This window comes from Talpa occidentalis, unplaced genomic scaffold (assembly GCF_014898055.3).
Source record: "Talpa occidentalis isolate TD23 unplaced genomic scaffold, MPIMG_talOcc4v2.1 talOcc4.13, whole genome shotgun sequence".
NCBI lineage: Eukaryota > Metazoa > Chordata > Mammalia > Eulipotyphla > Talpidae > Talpa > Talpa occidentalis.
This window is the reverse complement of record NW_023601322.1, coordinates 9376710-9398542: the sequence shown is the minus strand read 5'-3', so window position 1 is coordinate 9398542 and position 21833 is coordinate 9376710. Positions and strand designations below refer to the sequence as shown.

Below are 21833 nucleotides of genomic sequence, written 5' to 3'. Positions count from 1 at the left end.
GTTTAAAAAATGTTTACTTAAAATTTCATCAAGAATTTATCACTTATCTTTGTTTATTTAAATATGTATACCTAATGTGTAATTAATTATATACCAAATTTGTATTCCCTCAGATTAAATTGGTAAATAATTAATAATTAATCTTGGTTTGATTTGAAAGCAATCTCAGGACATAAAGCAACAAAAATTTTTGTTCATTTCATCCTTTGATACTGAATTGCTTTTATTTAATATTTCACCTTAGTTCCTTAAATTTATATTTTTAAAAGGTCTTGTTATTGAAAATTAATATCTTCTTTTTTTTCTTATTTCTTAAGTTTTACATATTCTCCAATCAGATATATCCTAGCTGACTAAATAAATACAATATTAGAAATAGCATTTAAGGTTTTGATTAATGAATATATTCATATGGTGTAACATTTTTTAAATATATAAATATATTTATATATTTTTCATCTTTATAAATAAAGATACATGACAACAAAACCTCCTATCAGTGACCCACAACCCTACATGCAGCAGATCTGAATAACTTTTAGTGTATTCTTTTAAGTCCTTTGCCCATTTTTTATTTGAACTGTTTGTTTTTGAGTTGTAAGAGTTCTTAAAATTCTGAATATTAACCCCTTATCGCATATATGATTTAGAAGTATTTTCTCCCAGCTTGCAGGTTGTCTTTATACGTTCTTGACAATATCTTTTGGTGGACAGATGTTTATTATTTTTATGAAGTGTGGTTTATCTATATTTTGATGGTGCTTGTTCTGTAGTGTCAAATCTAAGGACCATCACCAAATTGAATTCAGGAAGACTTACCCCTATGGTTCTTTCTAATAGTTTTATAGCTCTAACTTACATTTAGGTAATTGATCTATTTTGAGATGTGGAGTGAAGCATAGGTCCAGCCTTATTCTTTCATGAGGTTATCCAGTTGTCCCAACACCGTATGTTGAAGAGAAGTTGTTTCCACATTGAAAGACTTTCGTCGAAAAACACTTGGCAATATCTGTTGGATTTATTTCTGGACTCTTAATTCTGTTCCATTGGTTTTTATGCCTGTCTTTATTCCTGTACCACACTATTTTGATTACTCTACTATTAGTATTAGTATTAATGTATTAGTATTAGTAAATTTTTTGTGGATTTATTAGATGGCTTTTATTTATTCCTCTTGCTTAATTGCTCTAGCTAGAATATCCAGTAAAATGTTGAATAGTAATGTTTTGAGAAAGCAGATATCCTTGTCTTGTTCCTGATCTTAGGGTGACAGTTTTCATTCTTTCATCATTGTGTATGATACATTTAGGAAACCAGAATGCACTTATAATATCAAGGAAGTTTTCCCATATTCCTAGTTTGCTTAGTGTTATCATGAAAGACTATTGAGTTTTCTCAAATGCATTTTCAGCATGTAGAAATAGAAAAATGGAGGTTTGTTTTTTTGCCTTTCATGTTGATTGTTTTGATTTTGTTGTTCTCTATTGTTTTTCTAATTGATATTTCATTTCTCTTCATTGCTCTAATTTTTATTATTTCCTCTGCTGATATTGGGTTGGGTTTGCTCTTTTTCTAGTTCCTTATGGTTTTGAGCAAGGTTGTTGATTTGGGACCTTGTTACTTTTTTTATGTGGGCACTTGTATTTATAAAGACTTCTTTCCTTGACTATTCATTTTTGGAGAAAAACTTAAAATGATTAACTAATTTTCTTTATGCGGCTTAAGTACATGTTCTGCACCTACATTTTAGTGGGCTGATTGAAGAACTTGAATCTATCACACCTAATTGTGAAATGAATATCTTTGTTATTTGATACATGTAATTAGTAAATAGGCTAGAGAAGTTGATTTTTCAGAATCTTTAAATGCATTTGAAGGGGGAATTCTGTAATTAAAAAATAAAATTTCATAAAGAATTACTTCTGAAGGCATTTTTAAATATTACATCAAAATTAAATATATGAAAATCTGAATGTACATGAAGTAGATAAATTTTATGATGCATTGGATACATATTGGATAAAATTGTATGATACATACAAAAATTATGATACATTAAAGCTTTTTTTTTTTTTAAAAAAGGCAAATATAAGAACCAATTCCATAAATTTTTGGAAGTAGACCTGTTCATTTCTATGAAACAAAATTTTGCTTTTTTTATATCACCATTTGTGATTGCTTCAGTGGCAAATTTTTTGACTTATAAATAATAATAATAGCTCCCAATAATAATAACTGAGATTGATACAGTAATATAGTGAATAAGTAAACTACAGAGTAGAGTGAATTAGATAAGCTCGGCCTATCTTTATTTTGTCTGTGTGTGAGTGTGCATGTGTTTTAATTTTGGGAGTGAATCACATACTCTTTGGCCTTATTGGAGTTTTAAAGTCTTTTAAATATTTCACTTAGGCTTCCTAAATGTTGAACCCCAGGAATTATACATATAGTAGTCCCCACTAATCTGTTGTTTTTCACTCCTCAGTTTCATTCATCTTTGGTAGAGTACAGTCTGAAAATAATATGTACAATAATATCTTCAGAGATATATTCATAAGGTTTTTATTATATTGTTCTATTTATTAATAGTAATAGTTGTTAATCTGCTCTTTTACCTAGTTTAAAATATACTTTATCCTAGGTGTGCTTTTTGTTTTGTTTTTCAATCTTTATTTTTGCGTAGAACTGGAATATAGCCAGGATAGGGGTGTGAGAGGAGTCACCAGAGACAGAGTGGGGAGCAGAACAGGCAGATCTACTGAAATACAAGGCTAAGGGGAGCAGTGAATGAGACAGGAGAGGTCTGCTCTGCCATACGTGGGTTAGCTCCTTGGCTGGGGTTTGAACTCAGGCCCTAGAGGTGATAGCACTGAGACTTATCCATAGGCTACTAGGGAGGCCCTCATAGATGTGTTTGTATAGGAAAAAAAAATAATATAAGTGTAAATAGGGTTCAGTAGTATCTACAATAGTAGGCATGAACTGGTGTTCTTAGAATATATTCCCCAGGAATAAGGAAGACTACTCTCTTAATAATTCTAGGTGTAGATGTTTTAGCAACCCCTAAAATGTAGGACTTTTCCAGAGGTGAGTAATCATATTTTTTCTTTATATAAGTCTTTGGTGTTCTTTATTTTTTTCTTTTCATGTTGCTATCTAGCATCCTGACAGGTTTTATAATGTCAGTGAAACAACAAAGGCAAGCAGTGAACTCTTAATTTATGAGATTAATGTATTGCCTTCTAGAAATATAGAATTTTGCTTCTTGTATTTGAACATTTATGCCTTGGCATCTGATCTAAATATGATGCTTCCTTTTCTGTTTTAGATAACTTTCAGATCTTGCAGCCATTATCAATATTTCCATGCATTTTTTAATGTTAAAAAATTTCTTTTCTCATTTCCTGCTTCATTTCTCTTCCCTTTCTCCCACTTATATCAAATCAACTTTTATTGTTTTAGATTCTTTTAGATGTTTTTGTTTTTTCTATTTTTACAGTCTATATACACACTAATCTTATTCTTGGCTGTTTGGTTTTTTTTTAAGATTTTAATCCTCAAATGATATGTTTTTGGGAAAATAGACACTACCTAGTAGGGACTTCAGAAATTTGTTATGAGTGAAAAAAAAATGAGTAAAAATATTCATGAACTCATGTAAAAATCTAATGAAATCTAAAGTATTTCTTGTTTTATCAATTTCTTGATTATTGCTAGAAATTATTTTGTTTTACTCGTAGAACTGAAGGAAAACTGAAAGCATTTTCCTATTTAATTTTTTACAAAATTCCACTGTCATCTAAGATTGAGGGGTGGAAGATCCTTTATATAAAGAGAACTAGCTTTGTTATTAAAATTGTACAATTCAAAATAGTCTTCACAAAAGTCATTTACTTGAGTGAAGTGGAAATTACTAAACTTTTTAGATTAATGAATTCTAAAATATTTTATTATCATGGTAATAAAATCCCTGCAATTGGATTTCTATACTGATTTCCTCTGTAATGATCAATAGGGCATCAGTTTTATATTTCAAGCCCAAAATTGAAGAATTTTAGAATTGAAGGGGACAAGGACTGAAAAATGGTTTCCTCCGCTGTGTCAATTTGGAGCAATTGGTAATGGCTGCTGTGTTGCTGGAAGTGCTTTGATATGTGTGGTGTTGAGAGGCCTTTTTGAGGCTTTGATCTCAGAAAGAAAATTTAACAAAATTAGCAATAGATGAGGAAATTGCAGAAGGTATGTGAAGTATTTTTATTTCTGTACTACTTCTAATTCCTGTATGTTTTATTTGCCCTTATTCCAACTAAGAGATTCTCTTTATTAAAGTATGGCATAAACTTCCTCTGTGATTAAGAATTACTAAACCTCGTGATTACAAAAAAGGAGAAAGAAAAAGTATAAGGCACAAAGAATAAGTAGGAATTATTTTGATATGCTTGTTTCTGGGATAAAGAAGCTAAATATCATACTCTTTTAAAAAGTATATTTGCAATTATAGCAAATATCTTATCTACGTTTCATAACTTTATTTTTCAAGAGTAATATAATAGGAAGAGAATGGATTAAGATAATGTAAAGTATATATAGATAGACATTAGGAGAAATAGCAGGAAAAAGGGTTAGTAAGAAGACCCAGAGTGATTTGACATGAGGTAAAGATACAAATAAAATACTTAGGACCTTTCTTGATTTTCAAGCATTAAAATATTTTCTCCTTTTGTTTGTGTCTTCTAGAATAACTACTTTTTTGTCTTAAGATTTCCATTCTCAGTGGATATGCTGATGAGACAATGTCTTAGTCCTCATTTAGTGCCATTAACTTTAGCAGCCTACATGGAATCCTCTAAGGATTAGGATAATCCTTGCTATTAATAGTTTCCTACTCCACTATTTTATAAAAGGTAGTATATTTTCTCCTACAAAGTCAAGACTAAACCATTAAGCATCACATTAAACCTCAGGTGAAAGCATTACATAACAGTATATAATCCATACGCACTGTTTTCTATTCCCAGTGCAAAATTATTTCCTTAATTTTTAAATTTCTTTTGTTTTTCTGTTATTCAGTAAGCCCAAATCTACAAAGGTACCCATGAAAAAAAGATAACAGAATAAATTCACTTGTACTTCTCAAATTGATTCTTAGCTCTTCTCAGCTTTATCTTTCTACTTCCTGTTTAAGATTTATACCTGGTAATTATAATTTTAAAATAATGTAAAGGTATTAGAAACAATGGAAAAAGACTACTAATCATGCCTTTTAATTTCAGTCTCAACTCCAAAAAATCATATCATCTGTTTCAAAATGGAAGAATACTTGTACAATGTAAATTCTTCTTCAGGGTATCATGCAGTATTATTATTTGGTGATCAGTTTCCATTTTATATCTGTTACAACACTTATTGTGGGTAGGGAGGTATATGGAAATAGAAATGGGAGTGAGTAAGCATACCTTCTTATTACATCACAGTGATTTCTTTCAATTACCTATAAATATAAAGAATACCCACAAAATATTTTTTAAAATTGTTCTTATAACTTAGAAGATTTCTCAAAATATTTTATGACTGTTGAACTTCTGTTCATTAGATTTGAAAATATATGCCAAAATGACAATCTTTTTAGTGTATCTTAGACTGTTGTCATAGTTTAATTAAAAAATGCTCCAACTTTAATTAGAAGAAATAAACTTTCGTGTGTTCATTTCCTACAAAATACTGAATTTACCTTTGCATGTTAAATATATAACAAACAAAAGATTCCATTTGAACAGAAAATATTTCTATTGGTAGGCCTCTGTACTTAGAGCATTCACTCCTTGGAACGGGTCTTCTTTTGTGTTAACTCCTGGGTCACATGCTAAGGGTACACTGTTATAAATTATATTTAATCTTAAGAAAGATCGTTGTATCTGTGGAAGTGGAGAGAATTGTCTTTTTCCTTCTAGAGTTAACTTCTGCAGCTTTTGTTTTAAAAACACTTTCAAAATTAAAATTACTTTATTAACTTACAGTAAGATGGATTGCTATTTAGTGTAAAAACTAGCAGGCCCTTCAGAAGTACTGATAAGAAGGCAAGGTTAGTTGAATCTTAAGTTACTTTATTTATTACTTTGATTTACACTTTTTGCACAATCAACACATAAATATGGTTCAGTATTTTCTCTTGAATTATCAACCTTGCAAAGCTAAAATTTACTTTTTTTATATTGGAGTTTATCTCAGTTTAAATGTCTATCTAAAATACTCTTGGGGAAAAACAGAATATTTTGCTATGTATTTTTACTTTGAATTTTTCCACCTTCATATTTTCTTAGGAGTTGATCCCCCTCATATTGTGTACAGCTTGCCTACATCCTGAGCCTAAAGAGAGAGATCAACTTCTCCACATACTTTTCAATTTGATCAAGAGGCCAGATGATGAGCAAAGGTACGTATAACCACTTCTTAGAAAATTAATATATAGTTGATTTATTAATTGGACTAATATGGCATCTGGATTAACATCTTTATCTGAAGGCCTCTTTCTTCCTCAATACCTGTTTTAATAAGCAGAGGAAACACTAACTTCATTTACAATGCTCTGCAATGTTTTCATTCCTATTTTAGCTACTAGTGTTGAATTTGCACCCTTTTATATTGTTACCTTTAGCCTTCTAATTCAAATAATCCTCTGCCTTTATCTTTCACATTTTTCTTCTAAGAACCTTTAAATATTCCCTCTTTTTTCCCCCAGATGAACTAAATATATCACAGCCTCTTACTGGTTATGTTTTATAGGAAATAAAATATTTAATATATGAATTTCTGCATGATTGGTCTATCTGTATGCTAATTGCTGTGTGGCTGGAGAGATAGAATTTTGTTTCAATTAGGCCTGAGGCCAATGCTCATAACCAGGCACACCTGCTTGGAGAAATTAGTTGCATCTGAGGATGGTAAGGTAGAGAGGGTCACACATCATGGTGACTTTGTAGAAGAAAAGAGGATGAGTTTTGATGAAACAACAATGATAGATGTCTGCCTCAGAGAGAAGCCCCTATATTATACTAAGTAAGAACTACAAAAGTGTGAATGTCGACAAAGCATCCTGGGATGTGGGTAAGCAGATTAAGCACCAGTCAGATCAAATTAGGCACTTTAAATGTTTTTTCATGGTATAATTTTCTTTTTCAGTGGAAGAATTTTTTTGCTTAATACTTTTGCAAAACGAAAGAATTGTACTTTATGACTATGTAAGTTTGTATAATCAGTACTTGTTTTACTGACTGTTAAAATTTTTACCTTTCCTGAGGATGTTGGAAGATCATAAATAAAAATGAACCATAAGGCAAATTAAGTTAAAAATTTAAAATACAAGGAATCTCTCAACTATAAAATAAAATTATATGTGGGCTTTAAAACTCCAAGTATATATTTCCTCCTGCTCTTTCCAAAATACATCTGACCAATCTATACCAGCAGTCCTCAAATGCTAGTCAAATAGAAATATAGAAAATTAAATCATTGTATTCGTACCGTTTATTGCAAACTGAAATTTTTCTAAGATAATTTGATGGTGCTATACAGAAAAATTAATATTTTATTTTATTTTTAAAGAATATTACTCCTTATCTTGGTGTAATGCCATTTATTACATTGTCATTTATTGCATTTTTATTTATTTATTTTTTTAAAGTTTCAAATGTACTTTATTTCCTTAGTAATGCCATATTTTAATGGATACAGTGTTTTTACTTGGCATCAATTATAAGCTGATTTTGAAACAATTTAGTGTTACACCGGCTGGGATGATTACTAATCTCTCCATTCCTTTGGGGGTGACTCTGCCAACAGGGGACAGGTTCCATTCTACTCCAATTTGTGTTGCTGTATATGTCCACACAGCAACACAAAAAGCAGCTCCACTAGCTAATACTGCATTACCATATTTGTCGTGGAAATCAGGTGTCCGTTTCTGGTGGCTCTGTCTTGCCATCATTTGCTGAATGTTTCGAACTTGGAGATGACTTAGTGCGTTTTGGGCCAAGGGAAACATCTTGAAGTTGAAGAGAATTGTAGCAACTGCAGCGGCTGGCACAACTACACGTCTAGTACCCTTGCAAAGAGCGCTGAAAAACCCATTTATTGCATTATTAAATTGGCAAGACAATCCTGTAGTTATAGCCTGTTTAAAGCTAATAGATGCCCCCTGGTGGCCAGAAGTACCCCTTAGCCTTATTTAAAGGTGTGCCCTTTCACGATCTAAGCAACTCATCTCCATATTTAAATCTCTCACCTCACAGAAGTGCAATTATTTATTAAAATAGACCAATCAATTGATTAGCTGTATATAATGTGGGCAATAAATTGTAAAAGAAAAATTTTTATTTAGAATCAGTTATTTTTCCATAATGAATTTCTGACTTCTTTGACTGTATCCTAATGAAAACTTAATTTTATGCTTAATAAATGTGCCTTTTGCTAGCTCTTTGCCAGCAACTATAAATGACACCATGTTGCTACCTATGTCAAATAGTGGTCAAACAGCCCCAGTCCTGTGATTCCATATTCCATATAGGAACAATATTGATTTTTACGGTGCAAGAGTCTGTTTCCAGTGTAAGTCTGGTAAGTTTGTTTTGAAGGGCCTAACATTTTTTCAACAAGTTCACATGTCTTTAGTATAGTGATAGTAAATGTCACAGGAAGATCATATATAAGTGTATATTTGTTACAAGTGTTGGAAATGGTAACATTTCACCAAAGTTTGTGTATTACAGTTCTTAGACACTTAAGGAATCTATGTTTATGCCTTCTCATTATTTTAAGAACACTTGTGGGGGGAAACAATTATCAGATATTAGGGAATTTTCCTTGGGGAGTGAACAGTTGAAGTGCTGTCTGTAAACTGGGAGTCCATTTCCTTATATTCATTTCATTTACCTTCCTAAAGTAGAAGAAAAATAGATAAAACAGGGAAGGCAGAGAGAGAGGCTGTAGGGGCAGAAAGGACCACTGAGGAGGTTTTCTGATCCAGCAGACGGGGTAAAGGAGGAGTCAGGGTCCTCAGTGGCTTTTGAAGATCTTTTATTTAGAATTACCAGGCATATGGCAGGCAGGGGTGCTGGGGGGCCGGGAGGCTGGCAGTCCTCCCAGCACCCAGCAAATCCTCACTCTATCTGGGTTCTCTGGTGTTCTCTCTGCTTCTCTTCTCTCGTTTCCATTCGTTCTTGGCTTCTGCTGGCGTCCCCATGATGCCACCCTTATGAACTCAGTCTCTCAGCCCAGGTGAACTCACTGCAGGTGCCCACCATCAGGCATGCATTCAGGACCACAGGGTTCCCTCATCTATCCTAATGGCGGGAGGGCAGAAAAGACTGATACTTTTACCTAACCCTACAGAGGCCTAGAAGAAAATTATGTAAATATAAAGGGGAATCAGAGAGAAAATTTCACATGGCTGTGGTCAGAAGAAACAGCAGTGTGTAGTAAACATACACTGGCCCAACAGTTCCCTAATTGTTGTCTAGGTGCTTCTTGTTATTGTCCTCTACCTGAGAGAACAGTTATAGTTAATTTGGCTAAATAGAAATTTAAGGTTCATTTGCAATTGAAATTAAATTGATAATATTGAGTAGACCTTGGACTTAAAATGCTGATTTTATTACTAATCAGAATTTAACATTCTAATTTGATTTTCCTTGAAGCTGTCTGCTTTCAGACTTCTATTTGAAAGCATACTTTTTCCTCATCAGGTTTCACTCTTTTGAAATGTTAGGTAATCAAACGTGGAAAAACAGTTCTGTACTGTAATTTTAAATGGAATTTTGTTCTGAAGAATGAAAAATTTAATTTTAAACTTCATTAAGTTTCAAATCTGTTAAGTGAAGTTATTAGTTAGTTAGTTACAATTCTGTGTCAAATCACCCCACGAGAAAGCAGTTTAAAATGCCACATTTTAATCAGACTATTATGTGGCTATGTTAATCTGTGTCCTCTGCTTTGGGCGTCTTAGAAGGCTCTCTGTCATGTAGTTCTTGACTGGGGCTATATTATTCTCCGGCCTCAACTGAGGAAGGATTTGCTTGTCAGTTCACTCACAGGGTTGGTCACCGGCAGAATTCAGTTTCTTGGGTTTTTGGACCAAGAGCTTCTTTTCCTTGCTGACTTTTGGCCAGAGGCTGCCTTTAGTTCCTTGCCCTGCAAGCCCCTTGAACACGGCAGCATCCTTCAAAGCATGCCAGCTGAGAAGGCAGGCGAGAGAGTCCCACAAATGGATATCACAGACCTTTGTAATCTGACCTCAGATGTGATATCCCATCATTCTCCCCATTATTTTGTCTATTAGAAGCAAGTCGTTAGTCTACTCTCAAGAGAGATGGGATTGCAGCAAGAGTGTGAATATTGGGAGAGGGACATTATGGAGCCATGTAGGGAGTTTCCTACCATAGTGATCTTGGGTGTAGTACCAAAATTTTAATTTAAGAAATATCATTTCACTATAATGTGACAGTTTTTAATTACAGTGATACGGGGCGGGGGGGGGGGAGAGAAATCAATGATTGTTTTAGTGGCTAGAAACTGAAGTTCAAAAGAAGCTAAAGCACTGAAATTATGAGATTCTTTCACATTTAAGGATCCTTTCACATCTCTCACAAATGGTATTGCTACTTCTGGAGGAACCAATCTTAATGAACTCACTTTCTTGGAGGCAGTCTGGTCCATTGTTGGAAAAGTCTAATCGTACAAAAATGTGCTTGATGTGCTGACTCTCATCCTTATTCATAATTGTGCTTTGGAATGCAAATGCATTTTGTACTTATGTGTATTCTTTCCAGGCAAATGATACTAACAGGCTGTGTGGCATTTGCACGTCATGTTGGACCAACTCGTGTAGAAGCCGAACTTTTACCACAGTGTTGGGAACAGGTAAGTAACTGTGTTGGGTTTTTCCCTCTAGCTATTATATTCTCATATATTAATTTATGTTCGTGTTTCCTTTTTTGAATGCCATTAGGAAATCTTGGAATATAAATTATGGTGCTGTTTTTGTAGCCAAGCACAGTCATTAATAGTGCTGAAGAACTGCTCTGGATGCTTTGTTTTTACTTACTTTTTTAACAGTTACTTCAAAACACAAGTTCCAGTGCTTAGTACTAGTGTAGTCACTAGGGATAGTGACTCAATGTGAAAGGCAGAGACATCCTAATAGAGAGATTAGAAGAAAGAAAATGATATGATATATTATCTTATAGTGATATATAATATGAAGAAAAATAGCAGGATAAGGAGTTCGAGAATGATGGGAAAAGATATTTTATGAAGGACAGTCAGAGGAGGAATCTGAAGAAAAAATGTTTAGACAGAATCTGAATAAAGTGAGCTGCTAAAAATACGAAAGCCCTGAGTTGTTTGTCTGCTTGATGAGTTCAAGGAAGAGCAAGAAGGGTGTGTGTGATAGAAATATATCTTGCTTATATTTATACTTGTGTGTATTAAAAACACAGGCAGAAAGTAAATATAAGCCTTGATATAAGAGGGTTTTGTATTTATAGTTCAACTCACTATTTACTAACAATACTTTTGTTGGATTTTAATACCTACTCCTCTGTAATACTCAGAATCATTGACTTTTCTAGACTTGATATTTTGGTCATTAAGCTGCTTATTTTTCCATCTTAAAAAGATGGATTTCTTTTTTATGAAGATAAATACCAATTATTCTTAAGGGAAAATATTGGAGTATCACTAAAGTATGTGGCCTTTAGAATTCTGTTCCCAATTTCTTTGAATATTCATTTCTGTCTCTAAAATTTGGAGTCATATTTAGATTCAATATATGAATTGAACATCATTAGTCATAATTACCTCTGACAGTCCCTGATGTCCTCTATAAATTATAGTGCATACTAATTTAGGGTGACATTGAAAGTCAAATTAACTTGGAAACAACATACAAAGCTTTGAAGGTACAGCGATTCATATGTACATTAAATTTTTAATCATTTCTTCAACATTTTGTGGGTGTTTTTAAGCCTTTTTGAGATAACATACAGTTTACCGGCCCTCCCCAGTGACGCAGCGGGTTGAGCGCAGCACTGTGAATCTCCGCAGTCTTTGCAGTGCGAGTTCGATTCCCAGCCAGCCAGGGAGATTCCCACATGGCGCAGCAGACCTCTCCTGTCTCACCTGCTGCTCCCCTCAGCAGTGTGTTTCAGTCAATCTGCCTGTTACTGTTCCCCACTCAGTCTCTGGTGAATCCTCTCACCCTCCCACGCCTCTGGCCTATACCCAGCTCTTGTATAAAAATAAATAAATCTTTAAAAAAAAAAATAGTTTACCCTCATGGGTTTTTAGTATCTTCAGAGTTGCGTAGTCATTACCACAATCAATTTTACAACAATTTTATCATCCGAAAAAGAAACCTTACCCTCACACATGGTTTGATATTTCAAGCTTGTTTTGGCTACTCTAGGCCCCTTATTTCCTTATGAATTCATTGCCATATGAATTTTAGCATCAGTTGTCAATTTCTTTAAAGAAGTCAGCTGGAATTTTCTTAAAGATTGAGTTAAATCTTTAGATGAATTTGCCGTCCTAACAATACTAAACTTTGTAATCCAGTAGTGTAGAATGTCTTTCCATTATTTACATTCTTAAAACTTCTTTCAACAGTGTTTCATAGCTTTCAGAATATATTTGTAGTTTTTTTGTTTAATTTATTCCTTAGTATTTTATTCTTTTTGATATTATTGTAAATAGAAATGTTTTCTTAATTTTGGGGGTTTTTTATTGCTAATATATTTCAGATGTACAATTGATTTTTGTTGGACATTTAATTTTGAGACTTACTGAGCTAAGCTGAAGAAAAGCAAATTAAAGTTTATGCATACGTATTTTGACATTCAAACCATTCTGCTTTGAAGCTAATATTTCTGGATTAAATTTAATTCAGAGATGTCAGTGTGAACATCTCTACTACCACTTCTTCTGTAACCTTAATATACATGGATTTAGGGGATCTTTTAGCCACCTACCTCCAGTTTGTTGCCCAGTAGATTACTATATAATTTCTTTTCTTAATTTTAGGCATCCAATACATTAATGAATTATGTCACCTTTTCATATGGGAATATGAGAACAGATATACTTCTTTTCCAGTCAAAGAAAGATTTATATTCTATGAAGAAGACATATGGGAACAAAACCCAGTATGTGTCATTTTTTGTTTTGTTTTGTTATTTTTGTTATGGTTCAGTGTAGTCATCACAATAGTAAAATCCAAACATCTCGAATATGCAAACAGGAATGGATTGAAGATGTTTAAAAACAAAATGATGTCACTAGTCTAGGAGTCTGGTTAGTTATTAATTAACTTACTTCCTATTCCCTTAGGTAAAAAAAGAGGACTGATGGCTCATTCCTGGAACATGTTATGGACCATATCTATCTGTAGTATACAGAATCTGGGTTTCCAAATTTTAAAGTATATTGATGTTAGTAGGGAAGGATCCCAACTTCCTCCTAACTTCCTAAAGAAAGCCTAGTTTTGGCAAACCCACAATTTCTAGACACCTTGCCAAATTTTTGTCTTCGCTTTATCCTTTTTTCTTTAACAGATAACCCCTGTGACCTCATTTTTTTTTTTAGTCTCAGCCTGATTCCTTTCTGATCCAGGTGTAGCCACGCAGGGTTTCCCAGAATGGAAAAGGAAGCAGCTTTATTGTGTTCTTAACAGGATTGTGGTGAAAAATAATTCTGTGCTGAAGGAAGGGAGGGCAGTATTGTTTATGCCTGATTTCTTTATGTTTTACTCCAGATTAATCACAAATACCCAGAAAGACGACTGCTTGTGGCAGAATCCTGTGGCGCGTTGGCACCTTTCCTTCCTGTAAGAATTGTCATTTTTCCTTAATTTTTTTTTTTTCTTTTAAAATAACAGCAAACCCTTTTTTGAATTTCTTAAACCTTTGAATCCAGATTCTCTTAGGGCATGCTGTCCTAACAACAAAACAATGATAAGCCAAAAAGAAAAGGCTCACATTGATACATTACAGCATTGCAGGCACATAGGTTCATTAACTGTTGTGTTTACATGAGTATAAATATATTATCAGACTGTATCAATAGTTCTCAAAGTGTGATCTGAGGACTATGGGAGTTGCAGGAGATCCTGTCAGAGGTCTTTGAGGGGAACATTATTTTCACAATAATATTAAAACATTTTTTGTCTTTTTCTTTCTGCTGACATTTACAGTGTTGTTGGAAAAGTTGTAGTACACAACGCCAGTGCATTAGTAACAAGGCAGTGACACCCAGATAGACTGATTATGATTGCAGAAAAAGCCAGTTTGACTGGAATACAGGCTTGATAAACCAGTAAAATTATAACTTTTGACCACTGAGTGTACATCTTTTTACTCTTCTGTTTGCTAACATGAAAAATATTCATATGATGCTGATAACTCTTGGAGGAAAGCACTTCAAAAAGTTTGAGTTGTCAGCTGAACTGGCAGCTTTTTTTTTCATGGGACACTGATTTCACTTGGCCAACCACTGACAGACAAGCTATAGTTATTCACATTTGGGTATCTGGCAGACATTTTCATAAAAATGAGTGAAATAAGCCTGTCCCTTCAGCGAAAACAAGTAGACAACATTTATTGCTAATGATAAAATTGGAGCTTTTCAGTAAGAGCTAGAATTTTGGGAAACTTGTGTCTACTACCTAGAGTTGATAGCTTCTAGGTATGTAAATACCTATCTGATGAGACTAGTGGCAATACTAACAAATGTGATTTTTTTGACATTATAATAAAATGTATTAGTGTTAAAGAATATCTGTTTAATCCTGTGGTCCAATGTTTCCCAAATGACCAATGCATAATATTCAAAATCATGTGTGGGTAAAAAGTTAGGCAAAATCCAAGCTAGACCAGTGCAATTAATCTATCAGTGTTTTAAAGGTTTATTATCAATAAACCATATCATAGTTCCAGGTTCCAAATTTTAACTAACCCTTAAGAAGCTACCACTTCTTACTTTTCCAAAGTAAAGTATCTATTCTTATCAGAAAAGGCTTTAAAATGCTCCTTCCTTTTCCAATTATTGTCTGTGTGAGACCATATTTTCTTTAAATACTTCAGCCAAAGCAGCATTTTCACAACAACTTGAATGCAGAACAGCGCAAAGATTTTACCTGTCTTTTAAACCAGACATTAGAGATTTACAACAAAATGTAAAACTGCCATTCTTCTTGCAAATTTTTTGTATTATAGTTGTTTTCATTAAAATGTTATTCATGATAACATTTAATCAGTTTATTGTTTTTAACTGAATTGATAAATGTTTAAAATTTTTTCAGGTTTAATTTCTAATGTAATTAATGTTAATAGATTTTATCCATCCAAAACAAAACTTATTTGTGGGGCTCATTCATTTTCAAACAACTTAAAAAATCTTGCCACCAAAGAAACTGAGAACATTGGACTACCTCATCCTTCTAGGTGACTTCCTATAGGTCCAAAGCTTAGAAGGAGTACAGAGAATGCGGTTAACATCACAGTTATTTTAATTGAAAACCATCATTTAAAGCAGAGCTTAACAAACTTCAGCCTGGAGACCAAATCTAGTCCACAGTTTCGATAAATAAGTTTATGGGAAACAAATATATTGCTTGTATATTGTCTGTGTCTGCTTTTGCTCTCCAATAGCAGAGACCTTATGACCCCCCCCCAAACCAAGAGTGTATACTACCTGGCCCTTCACATAAAATTTGCTGACTTTACTAACAGGGTTATTTTGGTAAGATTGTTCTTTAAAAAGGATACATAATAGAATTCTACATCATTGCATGAGCTACTTACTAAGTTGCATTTAGATAGTCTATAGTCTCCTACTACTTAAAATTTTTTTAATATTTCAATAATACAAAAACGAATAAAATGAAAACCAAAGATATACCTTCCCTGGCCCCTAGGCATTCTCTGTAAGGATATCTATTTACTTTTAATAGTTTTTAATTAATGCAGAAAAATTAAAATATATATATACCCACTTACATTTTTATATCCTTTAAATTTTTTTTTTTACCCAGAATTAATCATACTATATATAATGTTCTATATTCCTGACAGTAAACACTGCTGACAAACTCTGAGCATCTGTGACTATCTGCATTTTTTAAATTTCTCATACTGTTGGGCCTCCCTGGTGGCGCAAGGGGTTAAGCACAGCACTAAGAAGCTATCAGCAGCCACTTCAACAGGAGTTTCATCCCCAGCCGGCCAGGGAGCTGCCCACACGGTGCAGTAGACCTCTCCTGCCTTGCCCACTGCTCCCCTCAGCAGTGTATTTCAGTAGATCTGCCTGTTCTGTTCCCCGCTGTCTCTGGTGAATCCTCTCACCCCCTGCTCCTCTGGCCTGTGCCCCAGTTTTTGTATGCATAAATAAATAAATCTTTTTTAAAAATTCTCATATTGTTAATACCTCTGCATTTTGCTTCATTCATCATTTGTTGAATTTTTTATTTTTGACACTGTTTAATTGTCTCCAACAAAGGTAACAGAGTTTATACTATCAACAGTGCATGGAGTTCTTATTTACCCAGGAACTAGGCATTATGAAATATTTTTTAATGTTTTCCTCTCTTAAAACTAGTATCTTAATCGTAATGCTAAATCATAAAAAAATATATATATGCACACATATAACTAAATTTGAGTATCCCACTATTTATTGTTCAAATACAGAGAGGAATACCATGTGCTCAGAAAGGATAAGATATTCCCTGCTGCTCCTGATATGAGAACGCTAAGCAATATTAACAGTAGGCTTAAAATTTTCTTCATGGTTCTACACTTGCTTTATAACCGATAGCAGCAAAATCTCAAGTGCTTAAGTGGATAATGACTTTTGGATGTCCTGTGGGGTCTCTGTGGTCTAACAAAATTAATCGCCAGGTCAATGTGAAGCAAAAACCCAGCTAATGCTTATTTACCTCTGTAGTATTGTCTGTACCAATACCACCCAAGAAACCCATTAAGATACTATAAGGCTTTTGGGACTGCAATTTGTAGCTTAACGGGTAAATAAGTAAGATTGTACCAAATGGCATATTCACGTACCTAAAATGTGTCCAAAAATATGTTAGAATTATATAATTTTATTTTTAAAAAGTCAAAAGCTAGGTCACTTTAAAATGTCTGTTAAGCACCTAGTTCTGCAGACTAGGTATCACTGAATTTGTGAAAATGGCCATATCCTCTATATATTTTCCTAACCATTACATGTAAAAATACAGACCTAACTCAATTCAGGTTTAAAGAATTCTCTGAATTGGTAAAATTACAATAAAGTTTCAAAATAGGGCAGGAAGATCAACTATCTGTATATTAACAACTTTTTTAAACCTCAGTCACTAATTAGCTAAAACATTCTGTAGCTGTGGAAAATAAGATAGAGATGGCAGTGATAGACGTTATATTAAATAGTAGCCCATAAAAATAGCAATGCAGTTCCTTTTAAAATAGTTCTAAAATTTATATTCATGTTTTACTGTTTGAATTTTTTTGCTCAGTTTTTGAAGGAAAAAAACAAACCTACAAACACTAGGATTTTGTAATGTTTCCTTACTACTACCCCAGACAAATGTTTTGATTACCAGTGATTTTTGTAATCAGGATTTTATAATCTCCCCTGTTATTGTAACTCAGTGCTCTCCTCTGAGTTCACCAAATAATGATAGAAGAGTCATTGTCCTTTTGTAGCAGAGTATTGACTTTTTTGATTTGCACATATTCAATAAAAATGTAAAAACATGCTTGGAAATGATTAATATGGAATTTAGGGTGGGTGCTACCATCTCTGGAGATAGGGTAAAGGAGAATGCCTCTTAGACTATATGTGTAATGTATGTCTTTGAAAACTGAAAACTTGAAGCACACTAGCAATGTGTTGATGTCTATTCAATCAGGATTTTTAAAATGTGGATGTCATATTATTTTCCCGCTGCTAGTATAAATAAATAGTAAAAACGTTTTTTTATTTTCAGAAAGAAATTCGTAGCTCCTTGGTTCTGTCAATGTTGCAACAGATGTTAATGGAAGATAAGGCAGATTTGGTAAGAGAAGCTGTGATCAAAAGCCTCGGTATCATTATGGGATACATTGATGATCCAGACAAATATCAACAGGTACATTTTTCACATTGAACCTGATTTGCCCCATTATGATTACAAATAATATTCCAAATCTCTGGTTCATATAGTAGGGATGGCAGGTATGTCAACTGTAATCAGTTGGAGTTGGCTGCCTCATTTCAATTCTGCAATTCAGAGGAAAGAAGACTATGATGCATTTACACTAAGTACCCAAACTCTGTGGCAGGAAATTGGCATCAAGTATGCCTTATTTACCACCCTTTTTCTTTGGTTTCCTCATCAATGGTACATGACATTTTCTTTAAAGAAAATGACAAGGGTAGGATTATGGACGTCTGTTTTTCTTGCTTCTGATGTTTCCTAAATGTACTCTAACACATATTTATTATTTTTTATCGAGGCTTTTTTTAATCTTATTATTTTTATTGAGGTAACATTTATTTACAGCACTGTTATAATTTAGAAGTTCAAACCTCTTCAGGTGTTTGTTACCACATCACATTTACCACCCAAGCACCCATGAATCACCCACCAAAGTCCATCAGTGCCCATCCTCACTTTGTTCCCCATCCGCATCATTCCTTCTCCAATAGCCTTGTTCTTGGTCATATTTCCAGGGTTTGCTTTGGTTATTTTTGTCCCTGCCTTTGTGTTATTTCTTTCCACATGAGTGAAATCATCCAGTATTTATCTTTCTCCTTCTGACTTATTTTGCTTAGTGTCATCCTCTCCAATTCCATCCATGTTAGGCAGATGACAAAATTGAGACTTTTTAAAAGGTTATTCTTTTAAAAATCTTTGGTGCGTCTGTTTCCTTTTGGCAGGGTTTTGAATTGTTGCTGTCCGCCTTGGGGGATCCCTCAGAAAGAGTAGTTAGTGCAACACATCAAGTGTTTTTACCAGCTTATGCTGCCTGGACTACAGAACTCGGAAATCTGCAGTCTCATCTTATACCTACATTACTGAACAAGATTGAAAAACTTCTCAGGGTATGTGCTTCTTTTATTTATATAGTTTGAGAAAATGTAAGAGGTGTGTTATAAGACATCTTGAAAAATGTTGGGGAGCAGAGACAGACAGTCTCATTTAGTGGAACATTCTAGTAAATTGATAAGTTGCCAGGTAAAGATTCTTCTTGACTGGAGCCAAGTGAGATGTGCAGGAAGCATTGGTTTGGTGACTCTGGCAGAGAAAGGTCACCTTTTCTGAGTTTGTTAGTTGAAATAGAGCCTTTGTAGAACTAACTCATATGTTGTTCAGCTTCTCCATACATCTTTAGCTTTTTCTGAAGGCTGAAATAGTTTAGCTAACATATCAGCTGCAGTTCCCAGAATATAACAGATAAAATATGCGTTCCTAAAGCTTGCTTATTTAAACAATGTCGAAGTGCTTTAACTGTATTTATTTCATTGCAATGGTTCATTTTCTCACTTTTTAAATGAATTTTTCACTCTTCCATGGTAAAAGAATCGAAAAGTTGAGGACATCGTAGAAATGTCTTAAATTTTTGTACTAAAGTTTCTTTAGAGACTAGAGGAAAAACTATTGTTTATTTAATGTCTGTGTACCATTAAAGTAGATGCTTTATGTATATTATTTTGTTCCTATAACTGTATGGATTGTGCTCTGATTTTTGTGTGGAAGCTGAGATTTAGTGTTTAAGGAGCTTACCCAGGGACCCACAACTGTCATATGACAGAGCCAGGATCTGATCTCTTTTGAGTCTCTGGCTCCAAACTCTTGCCTTTTCTACCCAAATTGAAAGGCTCTAGAAGGTGTTTCCATAAAGTATTATAGCCACTCTATAGATGGTGTTATATTATACACTTGTATTTAATTTTTATAATTTACATAAATTTCAAAATGGGTATTAAATATTTTATTAAATAAATGCCTAGACTGCAATACTCCTTTTTCTGAAATCTAGGGAAGTTTTTAAAGTATTGTTCTCATGTGTTTGCGTTCCTCCTCCCTTACAATTACCCATACCTGATTATCTTGTTGCCATGCATAACATAGCTTGATTCCACGTTGTAGCTAAACATATCTGCAGTATTCAACACAATACTCCATGAAGAAATTAATTCAGAACTTGCTAGTAAATAACTCATGTCTCTAGTATTTCTGACACAGTTGTTATTTTATAATGCAGCAATGACATCACAAGTGGATTTGGAGAGCAATAAATACTTTCATCTCTAATGATTCTATTCTCACTGAAATATTTGGTTTCTGTGTCTTCCTGATCCTTTCACAACTTTTTTCCTTTCTGCTGCCTCTTTCATTCTTTTTTTTAAAGATTTATTTATTTATACAAGAGCTGGGGTACAGGCCGGAGGCACAGGAGGGTGAGAGGATTCACCAGAGACAGAGTGGGGAACAGAACAGGCAGACTGATGAAACACACTGCTGAGGGGAGCAGTGGGCAGGACAGGAGAGGTCTGCCGCGCCATATGGATATCTCCCTGGCTGGCTGGGAATCAAACCCACACTGCAGAGGCTGCGGAGCTTCACAGTGCTGCACTCAACCCACTGCGGTACCAGGGAGGCCCCTCTCTTTTATTTTCTTTTGAAAATTATTCTCCTGCATTTTGTCTATGTGCTGAATTATTTTAAAGTCCTTCAGTGCTGACAACTACAGATGTAACCAAATCTATAAAAGGAGATAGGAAATAGGAGAGGGGAAGTGGCAAATGTTGCTGCTGTTCTAACAATTAAGCATTTAAGATGATGCCGGGGACTCACTTGAATTTCTTTACCTTTACTTAGAAAATTTCAAGAGGTAAGACCCTATTAAGAGGAGAGAAAAAAAAACCTGTAAGAAGCTTCATACAAATGGAAATGACTGCTGTTCACCTTAAAGCTTTCCACATGAGAGATTTTGTTACTCTACAGTGCCTTGGTGCTTTTTCACATTTCACATACTTAGAGAAATTAGGTGGTATGCTGTGAGTGCAATGTACAGGTCTTTGAATGTTTTATTATTTACCATAGAAAGGAAGGACATCATAAATACATAATCTCAGAAAACTAAAATTAGTTTCTACCTCCTTATGTTTCAGGAAGGAGAACATGGGCTGGATGAACATAAGCTCCACATGTATCTTTCTGCTTTGCAGTCCTTGATCCCATCTCTCTTTGCGTTAGTGCTACAGAATGCACCTTTCTCCAGCAAAGCCAAGCTTCATGGTGAAGTGCCACAGATAGAAGGTACAGAATTTAAACTTTAGAAGGAAGATGTGGAATATTAGCAGCTTAGCTTCCCAAAGAACTGTTTTTTGTTTTTTTTTTTAATATTAAATTTTATTTTTATATTCCCCCATACAATTGCAAATGCCCCATTCTGACCCCAATCCTTCCCCTCCCGCCCCCCACCCCCCAAAAAGTGTCTCTGGTTCATAGTTTTTTGTTGATTTTGATTTTCACTTTCTTATATTCATTTTCCTGGTCCCTTATTTAAGTTTTCTAGATTCCTGCTATGAGTGAGACCATCCGGTATTTTTCTTTTTCTTTTTGGCTTATTTCGCTGAGCATGATCCCTTCCAGTGCCATCCATGTTGCTGCAAATTGCATGTGTTTATCTTTTTTGAATGCTGAGTAATATTCCATGGTATATATGTACCACATCTTCTTGATCCAGTCATCTATTTTTGGTCATTTGGGTTGTTTCCAAAGCTTAGCTATTGTA

General features: G+C 34.0%; 2 protein-coding genes across 5 annotated transcripts in view; one reads left to right on the top strand and one right to left on the bottom strand.

The window, feature by feature from the left end:
- Positions 1-21833, top strand: part of RELCH (RAB11 binding and LisH domain, coiled-coil and HEAT repeat containing) — an 87705-nt gene that overhangs the window by 30210 nt on the left and 35662 nt on the right. For all 4 annotated transcript variants that reach the window (XM_037508443.2, XM_037508444.2, XM_037508442.2 and 1 more), the window contains exons 11-16: positions 6321-6433; positions 10824-10914; positions 13805-13876; positions 18038-18178; positions 18970-19134; positions 21208-21355. In XM_037508443.2, coding sequence (XP_037364340.1) covers positions 6321-6433; positions 10824-10914; positions 13805-13876; positions 18038-18178; positions 18970-19134; positions 21208-21355 — 730 coding nt within the window. The remainder of the gene's footprint in view (positions 1-6320; positions 6434-10823; positions 10915-13804; positions 13877-18037; positions 18179-18969; positions 19135-21207; positions 21356-21833) is intronic.
- Positions 7684-8058, bottom strand: LOC119242999 (cytochrome c oxidase subunit 7B, mitochondrial-like). Its single transcript, XM_037508446.2, has one exon. The coding sequence runs from the start codon at positions 8039-8041 to the stop codon at positions 7751-7753; it is 291 nt and encodes a 96-aa protein (XP_037364343.1). The 5' UTR covers positions 8042-8058; the 3' UTR covers positions 7684-7750.

What these genes read in the sequence shown, in the direction of transcription:
- LOC119242999 (XM_037508446.2), bottom strand. Translation starts at nt 8,041, where the DNA reads ATGTTTCCCTTGGCCCAAAACGCACTAAGTCATCTCCAAGTTCGAAAC.